The 18,600-nt window shown below is 41.3% G+C and overlaps 1 protein-coding gene across 4 annotated transcripts in view; it reads left to right on the forward strand.

The window, feature by feature from the left end:
* The window catches only part of LOC149225573 (cycloartenol synthase-like), a 529,143-nt gene that overhangs the window by 105,039 nt on the left and 405,504 nt on the right, over positions 1 to 18,600 (forward strand). For all 4 annotated transcript variants that reach the window (XM_089377155.1, XM_089377157.1, XM_089377154.1 and 1 more), the window contains exons 5-7: positions 1,602 to 1,691; positions 1,965 to 2,159; positions 2,243 to 2,327. In XM_089377155.1, coding sequence (XP_089233281.1) covers positions 1,602 to 1,691; positions 1,965 to 2,159; positions 2,243 to 2,327 — 370 coding nt within the window. The remainder of the gene's footprint in view (positions 1 to 1,601; positions 1,692 to 1,964; positions 2,160 to 2,242; positions 2,328 to 18,600) is intronic.

Raw genomic sequence — 18,600 nt, forward strand, 5'->3', positions numbered from 1 at the left:
CTTCATAAAGGGTATCCAGAAACCTAGTTAGTTTCCAAAATAGCAATGTTTTAAAATAGAATTTTCCATAAATAGCAGCTTTGGAAAAGAATACTCTTTTGGACAACCACCAGATGGGTACACAAAATCGCAACCAGCTGCTAAAAATTAGTATGTTTTAAAAAATAGATGAAGAAGAAAGCTTGAGGATGAGTTATGCTCTCTATTCATGTTCTTATATTGCAAGGAACTATAAGGTAGAGAATGTAACTGGTGTTTGAGGTACTCTTGCGTTAGTGCTCAGTTATATTGATTGGATGTGGTATTTGGGAACCTTTTGCAATTTGTGATTTACATATTCCTTTCATGGATCTTCTTTTATTATTTGAAGAATGTGTGACTGTAGAAATGGTAGACGCATAGATGCAGGAGTTTTAGCCATTTTAGAGAAGGTTGAATTCCAAGTGGCACTGATAATGTGAGTTATGGCTACATGGGAGGTTTCTTGATTACTATATCTTGCTACTTCACTCAAGGGTTTGGTAGGAGGATTGATCATCACTATGCCATAGATCGTGAGTTGGTCCATACATGCTAAGCTCTTTCAAGTTTCAACAATCTCTATTCAGCATTGCATTTCAGGGAGAGGAGACATCCACAAGAAAAGTGAATCTCAAGACTCAGATAACAAGCATTCTGACAATTTTGAGGGTCATGCTAATTATCAAGAATTTAACTAGTACATTAGTTTTCCCCAGGTTCTCTTTAGCTGCCCTATTAAAGTTCAAGCTGAACCATCCTGAGTTCATCTTACTCAAAGTGAGGACCTCAGTATATTCACCGTTCATCTTTCTGCTTATCTGTGACTTCCATAATTTTTTTGCTGCCTGGTATTGTTGTGATCCAATATAGAGTGCTAAGTACTAATCTTTGCCACATTATGTTTGGGCAGAAGGGTCTCTGGTTTCATCATTGAGGAATCAAATCTACCTTGTTTCTGGAAATAATAGCATTATTAACAATCATATCCCCTAGCAAGTAAATACTAAAACTTGCTTGAATTGCTCTGAATATTTTTAGAAATCTTTCTTTCTGCAACTTTCCCTCCAGAATATGTAAACTCTCATTTAGAATAAAGCAGATTGACTCTGGATTTAGCACCCTATTGGAGACTGGACTAAAAGGCGATTGACTGTTTCTTATGCTTCCACACTATGTGACATGTCACATTTATTTGGCCCTGGTATTATAGTAAGGTTATCTGGTGGTGAAACTTACAACTGTACATAAAGTAGGTGGAGGTTGCGATTTGGGCCATTTCTTTGGCTTGCAGATGATCTTCTTCAGCACAATGCTTGCCTCTGATGTTCTCTCACTGAATACAAGTAAATTGTAAACTGTTTTAACCCTGCAGCAGCCATCTTTGCCCAGAATCCACAAAATATATCAGCCATCTTTCTCCTGAATATTTATGACAATGTCTTTGAAGTAAGTCCTTTCTCGAGTGATGGATTTTTGATATGATTAGTTTGTAGGTCTTTTACCATAAACTTGTTCCTATTGTTTTTTGTCTATGTATTATTTGATATGTTTCTCGAATTAATTTGTCATGTATGGTGTAGGTTATCGCCTTGCATGTGACAGGAGCACTAAATGCAGTTCTATCAGAAATGCATCAAAAGGAAATTTGTCGGTATTTATATAATCATCAGGCAAGTCTCCTTGGATTATTTTCTCTTTAGAAGTCTGTTAAGGAAATTGCCCATATTCTCATTAGCAAGTAACATGAAGAGTCTTGTCTGTTTTGTATATTATGTAATGAATTGGACACCCATTTTCCCCTAATAATATTATGGTATTCTTTACCTTTCTTCTTCTCCAGCTTAATTTATTTAGCATATTCCATCATAAGTAAAACAAAATAAGGAGGTTATTTCTCTGTTTTGGTAGAAATTAAAAATTTTATTTTACAAGATGCCATGCAGAATGAAGATGGAGGTTGGGGATTGCACATTGAGGGCCACAGCACAATGTTTGGAACAGTGTTAAACTATGTTACTTTGAGACTTCTAGGACAAGGGCCTGATGGAGGGCAAGGAGCCATGGAAAAAGGGCGTGCATGGATTTTGGACCATGGTAGTGCTACTGTAGTACCTTCATGGGGGAAACTGTGGCTTTCAGTATGTACCTACTCTAATTGCTCATTCATTTGTCAATGTTAGATAGATTCAGAGAAAACTGACCTGGTCATTCATGAATGCAGGTACTTGGAGTATATGATTGGTCTGGAAACAATCCATTGCCCCCGGAAGTTTGGCTTAGCCCTTATCTTCTTCCAACCAATCCAGGTGCATTAAGTGCTCACCTTAGAACTTTGTTCACTATTTATCAGCATATATCTATCTTAACCTGGGATCTATAAAGTACCAATAGGGATCAAAATGAAATGGAGGCTCTAACCTCTCAATGCTTAAAATATCAGGGGTTGAGATGGATTTATGCTGGTTTATTTTGTTATTATTATGTTCTTTTCTTTATATATTTAACATTACAGACCTCACTTTTTATTGTTTTTCGTTTATTAATGTTATGTTACATTACACATCTCATCCATACTGGCCTGTAGAATGCATGTCGCTTCTCTTGGTGTAATAACACTGCAGAATAATGAAATTCATAATGATAAGACACTTTAAAAAATACAAAGAAAAGAAAATTGCAAAGAGCAAGCAGGATGTGCCATAGATTCTAATAAAAAATAAATCATCAGATATGGATGGCTCTCTATAGTTCTCAATATGTTCTCTTTTATAATCAAACCTATTTTTCCTACATGTGTAATGATCTGAAAAACTTGATGCATAATGGGACCTGTTGCCTCAAATTCTAACAGGTCTTGTTAGAGGGCTCACAAGACAAGAACTAGACCAAGGGGCAACAACGAGATGGAGGCCCTTTGTCACCACAACACTCCACCTCTTGCTCTTTAGTGGACTTTCACCACAAGGGAGGCTTCCCGATATTGGTCACCTAATAGGTATTCTAAGTCTATGAATCAGAGGTGACAAATGAATAGGCTCAAGATCTGCTGCACCGGTTTTCCTACATTGGGTTTTTCCGGGGACATTTGTCCAAAAACAACTGTGTCATTTGTGTTGTATTTTTCTCTTGTTCAGTTTCTTGTTTCGACTATTATTTAAATGGTGTAGGCTGCGGTGTATGTATTTTAATGTTTTCCGTAGGAAACTGCAAATAACTTGTTCATGTAAATCTAACAAGTAGGAGAAATATCATCAGTTGTTGTAGTAGGGATTTCGGTTTAGGAATTTTCACATGGTATCAGAGCAGTGCAGGTGAGACAAGAAGAACAGTGCCAGAGAACCTAGTGCTGAGCAGAAAAGGAGATTGAAATAGTTGCAGGAGGCAGCAGTTCGAATCCCCAGAGGGATTGTGCTGTCCAAGCCAGGAGGGCTGAAGTTTCGAGGAAAGTCTCTCTCTAAGTGAGTCGACAGAGAGGAAGGGCTTCCAGATCAAAATCTTGCTGTGGCAGAGGGAGCAACGCTGATTATCAACATGAGGAAGCGCTGGTGGGACACGGTTTTTCGGCAGGCAGATTGCTGGGCTGAAAGACGTTAGAAGAAAGAGGAGAAGCACAGTGAGGGAATTTTTCCTCAGTCAAGAAGTCTATTTTCTTATTGGCTGAGCAATAGCAGTAAGAAGCAAAGAGGAGAAGTTCGACATTTTCGTGGCATAGATGGCAACCATTGGGCTGAGAGATCAGGGCAGGTTAGATGGGGCATCCAACTATGTCATTTGGTAGGCAAGGACGTCATTCCTTCTAGATGAGCATTCTCTCAAGACCTATGTCGATAGCGTGGTGGCTATGCCTGTAGATCCAGATCCGCTGAAGAAGTACCAGGCAGAAATGGCGAAGGCCAAGAGGATGATCCTTGATGGAGTAAAGGATCATGTGGTTTGTCACGTCGCTAGCAGAGGGACTGTTAAGGAGATGTGGGATGCCTTGGCAATGTTGTATCAAGGATCTTCCAAGCAGCAAAAGATGTACTTAGAGCAGAAATTGAGATCTGTGCAGATGTAAAAGGGGGAGCGCATAGATCTGTTCCTCACGAAGCTTCAGGAGACCCGTGATGAGTTAGCATTTGTCGGGTCTACACCTCAAGGGTTTGAGAGGGTAAGACTGGCCCTAAATTCTGTTTTTGAAGATTGGCAAGTCTTTGTCCAGAGTATCTTGTGCAGGGCGATTTTGCCAAATTGGGATGAGATGTGGGCATCTCTTAAGTAGGAGGAGCTGAGGAGAGACTTGGTCAAGTGTAAGCTTGACGGAAGCAACAACAGTGGGTCGAAGCCCGAGGAGGAAGAAAATGCATCCCTTGCATCCAAGGGGCAGCAGAGCAGTGGAGGCGGAAGAAGGACATCTTGAAGATCAAATGCTTTAGGTGTGGTGAAATGGGTCACTACGCAACACAATGTCCTCTCAGGAAGAAGGACAAAGATGAGAAGCATGATCCAAAGGTTGCACCTGCGAAGATTGAGGAGGAGGAGTTCGCCATGACAGTCGAGATACCTCTAGGAGGGATGTGGGTTGATTTGGAGCTGTAGTTCGAAAGAACTACAAATGGGAAAGATCCTTGAGGAGGCCATCTCTCAGAGCAATTCCTTGCTACAAGAGACTAGATCAACAGTAACAGGATGGACTAAGTGTCAGATGGTGTAGAGGAGTGTTGGAGCGACAGATGCAGTGGCTAGAACGCCAAGTTTGAGCAGCGTAGTGCAGAGTTGCAGCAGTGCAGGGAGGCACAATGCAGTAGCAGCAGCAGCGCAGTGGCTTCAGAGGGATAGCGTGGGACTAGCAGCAGTCAGATCTTCAACATCGAGATGCATCTATGCTGAACACTTGTTCAGTAATTTGGGATGTTTTTCCATTGTTGATGCAGTAGCAGCAACAGTTTGCAGTGCAGGAGCAGTGCCAGCAGCAACACGGATGCAAAAATTCAGAGGGAGCTGTAGTACGGATGCAGTGTTGATAGTGGCAGTGTCAGCAGCAGTACAGTTGCAGCAGTAGCGCAGTAGTTGGTGGACAACATGTCAGACATCAGCAGCGTAGAGGACAATGTTATGAAGTCAGGGTGATGCTTCAGTGGGAGGCATTTGAGTGTTGATTTCTGGTAGCATCGGATGTGCTAAGTCTCAAATTTTGCAGGGAGGCTAGGCACATGTATTCCAAAGAACCTAGAAAGCGTTTTGGGAAATTCCATCCAGAGACAGTTTTATTAAAATAATTAATTATTTTTCATGGGATCCTAAGTCTAAACTTAGGAAATTAAAATAATTAATGGGTATTAATCTAACTGTGGGTGTAACTTCTAGAAGACGAAGATCAAGAAAAAATGATCTTAGCCATTGATTACTTCTAATCTAGGTCGTTGAATGTCAACGAGAAGATTATTTAAGGAAGCTTGAGGGTCATTTGGAAGACACGCAGAGAGTTGATCAGTGAGATCGAATTGAGGCAACAGAGTGATTTCGTAGTGATCATGCAGAAAGGGGCAGATAGAGTTTTCGCTGGAGGATCTTCTTTAGAGCCAAAAATACTCAACAGAGAGGCAGAGAGACACACAGAGGAGGCAACGCAGTTGGCAAAGAGGGTGATGTAGAGCCAAGAAGGGCTCACACAAGACCCATGCAGAGCAGAGCAGAAGCCTTCCACACAGAGGTTCGAAATTTGCTGAGTTTGACGTTCTAAGCCGTGAGGGCTGAAGTTAGCTCTGAGAGAAAATCAATCCAGTAAAGAGGTGACGCAGTGCCTTAGAGGTTGACGCAGGCCCACGCAGTGACTGCGCAGGGGCAACGCAAAAGTAGTCGGGGACTCGTTGGTTCAGCTGTCGGATTAGCCAGGACTTGCAGTGTAGAGTGAGGTAATATCACTAATTTGTTCTGCTGAGTGATATTCTTTGTATTGAATTGCCAACAAGGCATCTAGAGATTGTATTCAGAAATAACTTCTGCTTAATAATAAAAACCCATAGATCTGCTGCACCGATTTTCTCCGCATTGGGTTTTTCCGGGGACATTTGTCCAAAAACAACTGTGGCATTTGTGTTGTATCTTTTTCTTGTTCAGTTTCTTCTTTTGGCATATTATTTAAATGGTGTAGGCTATGGTGTATGTGTCAAGCCAGGAGGTAACTCAAATGAAATTGTGTTACTCATTTAGGTTGTTCATTATTATATACAGAGGGAGTGACTGTTCAGTTCATCTCTCGATGACTCTCCATTTCCTCTATTATTTATTTACACTAATTACAGTTGTTCACCCAATCCCTATGATTAGGTGTCAACATTCCCCCCCTTAATCTGAAGGGATGTTGGTGAGTCCAAGCATCATTCTGAATCTTTCAAGCTTTTCTCTTCCAAGCACTTTGGTGAAGATGTCTGCAATCTGCTCATTAGTGGAACAATGGCGAAGATGGATTGTTTTGGCCTCAACATGATGTCGAATCAGATGATATTTTGTATTGATGTGCTTCGTTCGATCATGGAACTTTGGGTTCTTGGCCAACTTTATTGCCAAGGTATTGTCAATCATGAGTGGAGTCGATTGTACTTGTTTTACCTACAAATCTTCCAGAATTTTCCTGAGCCACACAATTTCTTTTGTTGCCTCAGCTGCTGCCACATATTTTGCCTCTGTTGTGGAATCTGCTGGAACTGATTGTTTGCGTGATCTCCAGGAGACAACTCCTGATCCAAGACTCATAGCATAACTCAAAGTAGATACCCCAGTTTCTTTGTCTCGACACTCCATCAAAGTTTGAATCAGAGTATCCAATCAAGCTGAAGTCGCCCACCTGTGTATACTTGATTCCAAAGTCTTGAGTTCCCTTCAAGTACTTTAGAACTCTTTTTTCAGCAAACAAATGTCCCTCACAAGAGTTTTGCATAAATCTGGAGAGGATTCCAACAACAAATGAAATGTCTGGTCTGGTAGTAGTCAGGTAGTTAAGACTTCCTACAAGCTGTCTATACTTTGTTGCATCCTCAAATTCTTTTCCTTCAATGGATGTGAGCTTTAAGTTTTGTTCCATTGGAGTATTCAGAGGATTGCATTCAATCATGCCAAACCTATTCAACAGATCTCCAATGTACTTCTTTTGAGAAAGAATATGGACTTCGGATGTTGAGTTACTTCAATACCAAGATAGTAATGAACATAGCCCAAATCAGTCATTTCAAAACCTTTCCTTAATTCCTTCTTTATGGATGCAATGTAGCTCTCATTGTTCCTTGTCATCAAAAGATCATCTACATATACCACAAGATATACCACTGTTCTGCCAACCTTCTTGACAAACAAAGTTGCATCATCAAGATCATAATGTTGGAAATTGAGTTTCAGAAGATGCTCAGTTAGTTTTTCATACCAGGCTCGCGGTGCTTGTCTGAGTCCATACAAGGATTTCACAAGTTTGCATACTTTATGTTCATGTCCTTTCACAACAAATCCTTCAGGCTGGGACATAAAAACATTCTCTTTTAGATCTCCATTCAAGAAAGAGTTTTTACATCCATTTGATGGACTTTCCAACCGTTCTGAGCTGCTAGGGCAAAGAGTGTCCAGATGGTAGCCCATTTTGCTATGGGGGAAAAAGTCTCCTCATAATCGACCCCTTCCTTTTGTGCAAAAGCTTTTGCCACAAGCCTGGCTTTGTGCTTGTCAAGTGAGCCATCAGTTTTATACTTGTTCTTGTAGACCCACTTGCAGCCAATTGGTTTGGTTCCCAATGGAGGATCAACCAGCTTCCAAGTGCCATTCTTTATCAGGGCATCATACTCCTTTTGCATTGCTTCTTTCCATTCATCATGAGAAGCAACTTTTTTGAAGGAAGTTGGTTCAAAATCTATAGACAAATTCAATTCACAGTCATAAAAAACATCCATATCAACAGGTGAATCAGAGTCATCTACATCACCTCCATTTTGTCAGGTTGAATTTCTAGTTCCTATCTTTCCAACCTCATCAGGATGAACACTTTCAAGTGTCTTTGTCAGCCACTTTTGGGGACCTTTCTAAGATGGTCCAGGCTGCTCCGTTGATTGAGTTGGGACTGAATCAAGATTGAGTCTCCCAATTCTATCAATCACATCACTCAAAGTATCATCCATTGTTGGAGTTTCATGCGGGGGAGAGAGTGCTTCAGAAGAAGATTCCACAGGTTGATCTAGTATAGGAATCCCCCCTTCAAGATGTGGAATCTGATTATCAAATTCTTGAAATGATTTTGCATTTGCGAATCTGTCCAAGCGATGAAGTTGCCGCTCAACAACATTGTCAGTTTTGGATGATTCAAGAAAGATTACATCTCTAGATATAACAAACTTTTTATTGACTTCATCATAGAGATGGTATGCTTTGGAGGTGTTTGAATACCCCAGGAAGATACACTTACGATTTCTTGCACCAAGTTTGTTTCTATGTACCTTTGGTATCAAGGCATAACATGTGGAACCAAAGACCTTGAGATGCTTTACCGAAGGAATGTGCCCATACCACATTTCATAAGGAGTCTTGTTTCTAATAGCATTAGATGGACATCTATTCTTTACATATACAACACATAGAACTGCATCAGCCCAAAACATCAATTTTACATTTTGAAAAACATCATGGAGCACACCATATTTAAGATTGTCCTATTCATTCTTTCAACTGCTGCGTTCTGTTGGGGATTATAAGGCACAGTTGTTTGATGTTTGATCCCATGTTGGCAAAGATAGTTTTCATATTCATTTGAAGTGTATTATTTTCCATTATCAGTGCGAATAGAGCCAATATGAGATTGTGCATCATTTTCAATCCATGTATGAAAGTTCTTGAATGTTTGAAAAGCATCAGATTTGTTTTTCAATAAATAAACCCAACACATTTAGTGTAGTCATCAATAAATGTCATCATATATTTATTTCCATTTGCAGAAGGAACAGCATTGGACCACATAAATTTGAATGAATGAGTTCAAGTTTTCTATGTGCTCTGGAATGTGAATCATGAAAACACTGTTTGCTATGCTTTCCTAGAATGCAAGCATCACATTGCTTAAGTTTCCTAGGAATTGTAGGCAAACTAGTAACACCATTTTTCTTCAACAAGCGAAGGCTGTCATAATTTAAGTGTCCAAATCTAGCATGCCATAATAAACTTGATGGAAATGTACCTTCTTCATAATGAGAATTGTATGAGAAATTTTGTGCACAAGCAGAGGTACCCTGTAGCTTGAGAAGCCTTTCTTTTTTTATCCCCGTCATGACAAGTGAGTGGTCTGATGCTTTTCTCACCTCAAGCTTGCCATCAAACATATGAATGGAGTGTCCTTGCTGGTGGATGTGGACCAAGGACAACAAGTTTCTCCTCAGCTGTGGGAGATATAAAACATGATGTAGAAGAAAGTCTGGAAGACCAGGCAATTTAAGCTTGATTGTACCAAGCCTTGATGGCTTGAGTTTTGATTTGTCTGCAAAGTATATACTGCTCCATCAACATTGTCAGTAAATTCTTCAAAAAAATCTCTTCTAAAAGTCATGTGGCAAGTTGCTCTTGAATCAAGCAACCAATCATTTTTCCAAGAAGCAAGTGAAGCATTAAATAAGTCTTCATTTACTCCAATATTACAGTGTGCCACAACAACATAGTGAGTGGATTCAGGTGCTTTACCTTTCTCTCTTTCATTAGTTTTACCTTTGGGTTGGTTTCTTTCCTGCTCAATTCTGTCCCAAGGCAACTTGCATGTGGATGCATCATGTGATCCATCTCTTTTGCAGCGTATGCAGTGCAAATCTGACTTTTCTCCTTGAGAGTGTCTGCCCCCCTCGCCTCTGAAATTTCTTCCTCTTCCTCTTCGACTACCTCTTCCTCTGGAAGAATCTTAAGCAAGATTCTTCTCTCTATGTGCAAGACACACAGCCTCTTCAGAAGACTGAGAAGCCGTCTTCTTCCCAAAAGATTTCTCTCTTTCAGCAAATTTTTTCACAAGGGAGTCAAAGGTAATATCTTTGAGGTTTCCATTTGCTTGCAATGACTCAAGATAATTTGAGTAAGTGGGATAAAGTGCCTTGAGAAAAGCTATCAGAGGAATGTCCAATTCAACATTAGTGACTTTGATATCATGCATAATAGATTTTACTTCTGATGCAAGAGCAAGAGGATCATCATTTTGTAATTCAAGGGTGAACAATTTAATCATGAGTTGAACAAATTCAAGTGCAGAGTGTGAGTCATAGAGTTCCTTCAGTTTTTGTAAGTCTTCGAAAGCATTTGAAAATGGCGAAATATGGCAACTCACCTCTTCATTTACTGATGCTGCAATCAATGCATAAGCCTTGTTGTTCTTATTTTCACAAATGGTGAATTCTTTGTCCGAGGTAGGCTGTTCTGGCTCTTTGTCTCCTTTTCCAACACACACTCCTTTCCATAGCTCATTAAAAATGAGAGTGTGTTTGATTTTCCACAACCACTCTGGATAGTTCTCCTTCCCGATGAGAACCACTACCATAATAGATATCAATGAATGCATTTTTTTTTTTAAATGTACCCTGCTGCCAATATGTAAAAAAATGCACTTATGGTGGTTAAAAAATTGCACTTTGATATATTAAAAACAGAGGTATTATTTTGGGGAGGTAATATATGGGGGAGGGAATATTTAGGGAAGGTGGTATATGGGTGACAGCGTGGGAGCCAAATGCAGCAATGAAACAATAGAATATAGGAAAACAACGTTATATATGATACAACACTATATATATATGGAATAGCGTGGAGACAACGTTGTATATATACTAGAGAAATCATGAAGCGTTACTTCCAGCCAGTGGAGAAGGACGGTTCCTTCAAAAAGCAGAAGGATCAGCTTACAGGCAACACCTCTTACTCTTCTCTTCCAACAAGCAACGGGACAGGACTGCCACCACAAGCAGAAGAAGCAAATGGGAGCGTGAAGAAGGAGCCCCTCAAGTTCATGTCATGGAATGCAAATAGTCTTTTACTGCGACTCAAGAAGAATCGAACCGAGATTGCCGATTTCATTCAGCGCCTTGACCCTAATGTCATTGCGATTCAGGAAGTGCGGATGCCTATTGCTAGAGGCAAAGGGGGATCAAAGAACCAAGGAAAGGAGGGAGCGCTTAATGGAGCAGCGCATGTAACTGTTCGCTGCGTATATGGAGCAGTGCTTTGATACCATACACCAGATAGCAGCGCTTTGATACCTAGAGGGAATGCCGAGTAGCAGGGTGGAGGAGCTCAAGTGCTTATAGACCACACCAATGCAATATTCAAATTGGGAGACAAGTCGTTCAATCAGGAATAGAAACGCATATGACAGTGCACTATTCAAGCCTCTGGAGCATGACAAAGGTGCCAGTTCCACAAAATAGGCAGAAAATAGGCCAAGAGGGAGTTACAAGGGCAAACTGTGATGCCAAAGATAGAGTTGGCTCTGATACCATGTCAGGCCAAGAGGTAACTCCTCAAATGAAATTGTGTTATTCATTCAGGTTGTTCATTATTATATACAAGAGGGAGTGACTGTTTAGTTCATCTCCCGATGACTCTCCATTTCCTCTATTATTTATTTACACTAATTACAGTTGTTCACCCAATCCCTATGATTAAGTGTCAACAGTATGTATTTCAATGTTTGCTGTAGGAAACTGCAAATAACTTGTTCATGTAAATCTAACAAGTAGGAGAAATATCATCAGTTGCTACAGTAGGGATTCCAGTTTAGGAATTTTCACAATGCAGTGTTGACAGTGGCAGGATCAACAACAGTACAGATGCAACATTTGCACAGTAGTTGGTGGGCAGGATGTCAGACATCAACAATGTAGAAGGAGATGTTACAAAACAGGTGATGCTTCAGCAGGGTGCATTGTTAGAGCACATTCCTTGCTAAGAGGGAGTGCTGATTTCTGGTAGCATCAAATGTGCTCTAGGTCTCAAAATTTGCAGGGAGGCTTAGACACATGCATTCTCCAATACCCATAAATCATTTTGGGAAATTCCACCGAGATAATTTTATTAAAACAATTAATTATTTTTAATGGATGCTTAGTCTAAACTTAGGAAATTAAAATAATTAATGGGTATTAATCTACACTGTGGGTGAAACTTCTAGAAGAAGACAGAGATCGAGTCCAAATGATCTGAGCCATTGATTAGAATCTAATCTGGGTCGTTGGTTCTCAACTGGAGGATTATAAGGACATCGATGGGCACTTGGAGAACACATCGAGTGAAGATCAAAAGATTGATTTTTTGAAGCAGAGCAGCTGCCGGAAAGAATTTCGAAGTGATCTTTTCCAGTGAGGGGCAGGGATAGTTCTAGTTGGAGATTTCTCCTGATCCGAGAATACTTAGCAGAGTAGGCAGAGAGAGATCCAACAGTGGCAGTGCAAGCCATAGAGGCTAACGTAGGGCCACGCAGAGGCAACGTAGAAGCCCAAAGGGAATTCGTAAATTTGTTGGAGAGATCGGTTTCTGGAGCCGGAAGCTGGGGTGTGAGACTGGGAGGGCAGAAGTCAAAATCTCAGAGGAAAATCGATTAGTCGGGAGCAGTGACGCATACCCCAGTAGCTGTGATGCAGGTTCTATGCAGTGATTGCGTAGAGACTGCGTAGAGGCAGCCAGTGGTTGTCCATTCCGTGGCTAGATCAACCAGGATTTCTAGTGATAGTGTGAGGTAATCTCACTGATCTCTCTGTCAGTATTATTCTCTGTACTGGATAGCTAGGAAGGCGTCCAAATATTGTAATAAGAAATTACTACTGTATAATAATAAAACCCTCAGCTGTTGCACAGGTTTTCCAACACTGGGTTTTTCCGGGGACATTTGTCCAAAACTAACTGTGTAGATGTATTGTGTATTTCTTGTTTCCACATTTTATTTAAGTGGTGAAGGCTGCAGTGTATTCGTTTCAGTGTTTACTGTAGGAAACAATAAATAATTTTGTTAAGTAATTAACAAATAGGAGAAACGTAATCAATTGTTGCAGTAGAAATTCGGGGAAAAGGGGCAAGATGAGGGCTAAGGAAGGGCAACACTAGGCCCTAGAGGGCTAGCGTTGAGGTGGAGGGATGCAAGTTCTAGTTAGGCCTACAATTAGGATAGGAAAGGCCCTAAAGGCTTTCCGCAAGCCCTAAGAGGGCTACGGCTTGGGGATGAGGCCTCACAAGAGGCTGTCGCAAGCCAAAGGAGGTTGCGGCCAAGGGCCGAAATGGAAGGAAGAGGAAAGAGGGCAGGAGGATGAGGAGAAGGGGCAGTGGAGGAGGACGGAGGAGAAGGAAAGGGATTAGAGGGCTAGAGAAGCCGAACAAGCCTGCGACAGGCCTAAAGGAGGACTTGAGAGGGGAAAGGAAAGGCTGGGGGGCCTAGGCCTTACGAGTAGGCCTAAAAAGGCCAGAAATGCCCATGGCAAGGGTTAATAAGGCAGGCCGAGGCCTAATTAGGCCTGCGGCTAGCCTTAAGGGGCTCAAAAAGGCTGACACAGAGTCAAGAAGGGCTGGACAACTAGCTTGGAGGACACTAGGCCTATAAGCCCTAAAAAATTTCAAACCCTCGCCAGAAACTTGAATCTTGCTTCAGATCTTCAATATTTTCCCAAAATCCTTGATGCTGGCCCCGCAAAATATCTAGAGACTAGATCTTACCCTCAAGGGCCTAGATCTAGTTCGAATCCTGCAAATCTTATTGAATCTCACTTACACAAATAAATTTACAAGTTCCCAAAACCCCAATATATACAAAAATTTTAAAACCCCAAAGACCCAAACCCCAGATTCAAAACAAGGGTTAGAATATAAAAGTTTATTTACAAGATATACAAATGTACAATGCTTAAAAGAATTTTTTGAGAGTTAAAATTTTTATATGATGATGGCTATGAAAATTCCTAAACCGGAACCCCTACTGTAGCAACTGATGATATTACTCCTATTTATTCAATTCCTTTAAACAAATTACTTGTAGTTTCTTACGACAAATATCGTAATACATACATTGCAACCTTGCACTTAATTAAATATTGTGCAGAAACAAGAGACTGAGTAAGAAAGAAAATACAACACAATAGACACCGTTATTTTTGGACAAATGTCCCCAGAAAAACCCAATGCAGGAAAACTGGTGCAGCAGTTCTGAGGGTTTATTATTATTAAGCAGTAGCAAATTCTGAATACATCTCTGAATACCTCTCAGGTTGTTCAGTTACAGAGAGAGAAATACTGGCAGAGAGATTTGTGAGACTAACTCACACTATCACAGAGAAAATCCCGGCTGATTCGGATACTAAATGAAGTGCCTATGGCAAGCCTTGCGCTGCTTTGCGCAGTCCTCATGCAGTCTTTGCGTCAACCTCTATAGGCTCTACTCACTCAGTTTGCTGATCGATTTGCTGCCTGGAGTCTCTGTTCTTAGCCTCCCGGTCAAACACCCCGACTCTTGGCTTCTGAAACTGACTCCCTCAGTAAAATCTCAGACTCTCTCACCCTCTGCGCTGCCTCTGTGTGGCCCTTCGTGGCCCTGCGTCAGCCTCGGCTTCTGGACTTCTCGATCACTCTCTGCCTCTCTCTATGTTGATGGTTCTCCAGCTAAGAAAATCTCTCTCTCTTCAGATGCTATCCTTCCCCCTCAACTGCAAGAAATCTCCTTGATCGAAATTTCCTCTTGAGAACTTCTCACTTCAGAAATTCGATCTCTTGATCTCTCGGTGTGTTTTCCGAATGACCCTCAAACCCCTTCTTTTATCTTTCTGTTGGAAAACCAATGACCTAGATTAACTCCTAATCAAAGGCTCAGATCATTTTCGCTTGATCTCCATCTTCTTCTAGAAGTTACACCCACAATTAGATTAATACCCATAAATATTTTTAATTTCCTAAGTTTAGACTTGGGGTCCTATTAAAAAATATTAATTATTTTAATAAAATTTTCTCTTGGTGGAATTTCCCAAAATGCTTTCTAGGTTCTTGGAATACATGTGCCCAAGGCTCCCTGCAAAATTTGAGGCCTATAGCACATTCGATGCTACCCCAAATTAACACTCCCTCTTAGCAAGGAATGTGCTCTAGCAATATACATTGTTGCATACTGCTCTGACTTTGAAGCATCGTCCTCTATGCTGCTGATGTCTGACATGATGTCCACCAACTACTGCGCTAATGCTAACACTGCCACTACCACAACCAACACTGCATCCGTACTATAACTCCTCCATAAGTGTTGCATCTGTGTTGCTGCTAGCATTTCCACTGCCAGCTTGCTACTGCACTGCAAACCAGTGTTGCAGGAAATGCCCCCCCTCGGATCAAAAGCCCAATCTGCGATCCGTACGTATCCGTGGGCGATCCGCCCTCCAAAAGGCGTTTTGGAAAAACCGAAATGCGGATCGGGCTAGAAAATGCGGTTCTTGCCATTTCAGAACCTTATGGCCCGATCCGCGTTTCGGTTTTTTGGATCCCTGTTTTGGTTTTTTGGAAACGCGTTTCGTACGGAGATAATTGAGCAACTATATGCTTAGCACTGGTCCATTTGGGAGCATGCATGCAATTAGCGATTCCAGGATGATGATGATTGAGTTGAGATGCCACGCCCATCTGGTCCCTTGGTTCCTAGGTTCCATGGTTCAACACCAACAGCAGGGGGTTCGTCTTCATCAGTTTCAGTGCCACAACTTCCACAGGCACCATCTTCTTCATTGCCACCACATGGAGGCCCGCCGCCACATTCTCTTCGTGGTGGAAGGAGGAGAGATTAGTAGATATATTCACAATTTACTACTTTTGTCATAGATTAATCATTAGATTTGTAGGCTTGTGAATTTGAACCTTTTTGTCTTGGTGGTGACCAAGTGACCTATTTTGTAAACATTATTATTTGAATTTTGGACATGACAAATGTTGACAGTTGCTCACTTGCTAGATAAATCATAATATGCTCTATGTTTTATGTTTTATAATATGCTTAAATGTTTTATGTTTTATAATATGCTTAAAAATTTGATGTATGTTTGTAATTGCTAGAATATAGATGGTTGATGCTCGAATAATTAATCATTGATGTACATACTAGTAACTACAATGGAATCATGGATGCCATATCTATCTTGATTTATGCAAAAATATGCATGCTTTCATGTCTTCTACAACTATATTGGTAATTGGGATTTTATTTTGAATATAAATGAAAAATATATATATATATATATATATATAGCAGACGCTTCGCTTCCTAGATTTTTGGAAAATGACGCTTCCGCGTCCCCGCTTCCAAAAAACGTCCCCGTTTCGTCCCCGCTTCGTGCAACATTGCTACAAACTATTGCTGATAGCAATGGAAAAACATCCAAAATTACTGAACTAACTGTGTTCAGTATGATACCACGTGAATGCTGAAGCCTGACTACTGCTAGTCTCTACACTGACCCTCTGAATATACTGCGTTGTTGTTGACCTCTACTCTGTGCCATCCACACTACTGTCAACTCTGCTCTGTGCTGCTCAGACTCTGGTACTCCTAGCCACTGCAATTGTCTCTTTGACACTCCTCGGCACCATCCGACACTAGTCCATCCTGCTACTGCAAAACTGGGCTCCCGTAGCAAGGTATTGATCCAAGAAGAGGACTCCTCAAGGATCCTGCCCATTTATAGCTCTATAAAACTATAGTTCTAAATCAGCGCACCTCCCTCCTATAGGTATCTCATTTATTATGGTGAACTCTTCCTCTTCGATCTTCGCAGGCGCAGCCTTTGGATTGCGCTTCTCATCCTTGTCCTTCTTCTTGAGAGGACATTGATTAGCGTAGTGACCCATCTCGCCACATCTAAAACACTTTATCTTTGAGATGTCCTTCTTACATCTTCGTTGTTCCTGTTGTCCCTTTGATGCAAGGGCTGCATTATCCTTCTCCTCCTTGGGCTTTGACCCCAACTGCTGCTTCTACTTCCGTCAAGTTTGACCTTGACTAAGTCTCTCCTCAGCGCCTCTTATTTTAGAGCTGCCCACGTCTCATCCCAATTCGGCAATGTTGCTCCGCCCAGGATACTCTGGACAAAGACTTGCCACTCATCTGAGATAGAATTGAGGGCCAGTCTAACCAACTCTGAATCCTGAGGTGTATGTCCCGCAGTAGACAACTCATCACGAGTTTCCTTCAACTTCATGAGGAATGGATCCACACGCTCTCCCTTCTACATCTGAGTAGATCTCAGCTTCTGCTCCAAGTACATCTTCCGTTGCTCGAAAGATCCCTGATATAACGTGGCCAAGGCATCCCACATCTCCTTAGCAGTCCCTTTGCTAGCAACATGACACACCATGTGATCCTTGACTCCATCCAGGATCATCCTCTTGGCCTTCGCCATCTCAGCTCTGTACTTCTTCAATGGATCTGCATCCGCAGGGACAGCCACCATGCTGTCGACATATGTCTTGAGGGCATGCTCATCTAGAAGGAATGACATTCTAGCCTTCCAGATGACATAGTTGGATGCTCCGTCCAACCTGTCCTGATCCCTCAAGCCACTAGTTGCCATTTCTGCCAAAAATGTCGAAAATATCCTCTATGCTTCTCACTGCTGCTGCTCAATCAAAGAGAAAACAGACTTCTTGGCGGGAAGTCTGCTGAGGAAAAGTTACCTCAACCATGCTTCTCTTCTCTTTTCTGACGTTTTTTCAGCCCAACAATCTGCTTGTTGAAGATCTGCATCCCACTAGCTCTCTCACACTGAGGCTTCAGCGTTGCTCCCTCTACCCCGACAAAAATTCGAACTAAGAGTTCTCCTCTCTGTCAACTCACTCGGAGAGAGGCTGCCACGAAAATATGTCCTCCCGGCTTGGAACTGCGTCAACCATCTGGGGTTTTGAAATGCTGCTTCCTTTAGCTTTTTCGAACTCCCTCTTCTGCTGAGCGTTGGATCTATTGGCTCTGCTCTTCTTTCTTCACCTACAACTTTGATACCATGTGAAAATTCCTAAACCGGAACCCCTAGTGCATCAACTGATGATATTACTCCTATTTGTTAAATTCCTTTAAACAAATTACTTGCAGTTTCCTACGAATAATATCGTAATACATACACTGCAACCTTCACTTAATTAAATATTATGCAGAAACAAGATACTGAGTAAGAAAGAAAATACAACACAATAGACACCATTATTTTTGGACAAATGTCCCTGGAAAACCCAATGCACGAAAACTGGTGCAACAATTCGAGGGTTTATTATTATTAAGCAGTATAAATTTTGAATACATCTCTGAATACCTCTCAGGTTATTCAGTTACAAAGAGAGAAATATTGGCAAAAATATTTGTGAGATTATCTCACACAATCATAGAGAAAATCATGGCTGATCTAGATACTTAATGAAGTGCCTCTGGCAGGCCCTATGCTGCTCTGCGCAGTCCTCACACAGTATCTGCGTCAACCTCTCTAGGCTCTGTGTCACTCAGTCTGCTGATCGATTTGCTCCCCAGAGTCTTTGCTCTCAGCCTCCCAGTATCACACCTCGACTCCCGACGTTTGAAACTGACTTTCCTCAGCA

Source organism: Pinus tabuliformis, chromosome J, assembly GCF_031772625.1.
Source record: "Pinus tabuliformis cultivar Carrire ecotype Pingquan chromosome J, CPIR1, whole genome shotgun sequence".
Taxonomy (NCBI): Eukaryota; Viridiplantae; Streptophyta; class Pinopsida; order Pinales; family Pinaceae; genus Pinus; species Pinus tabuliformis.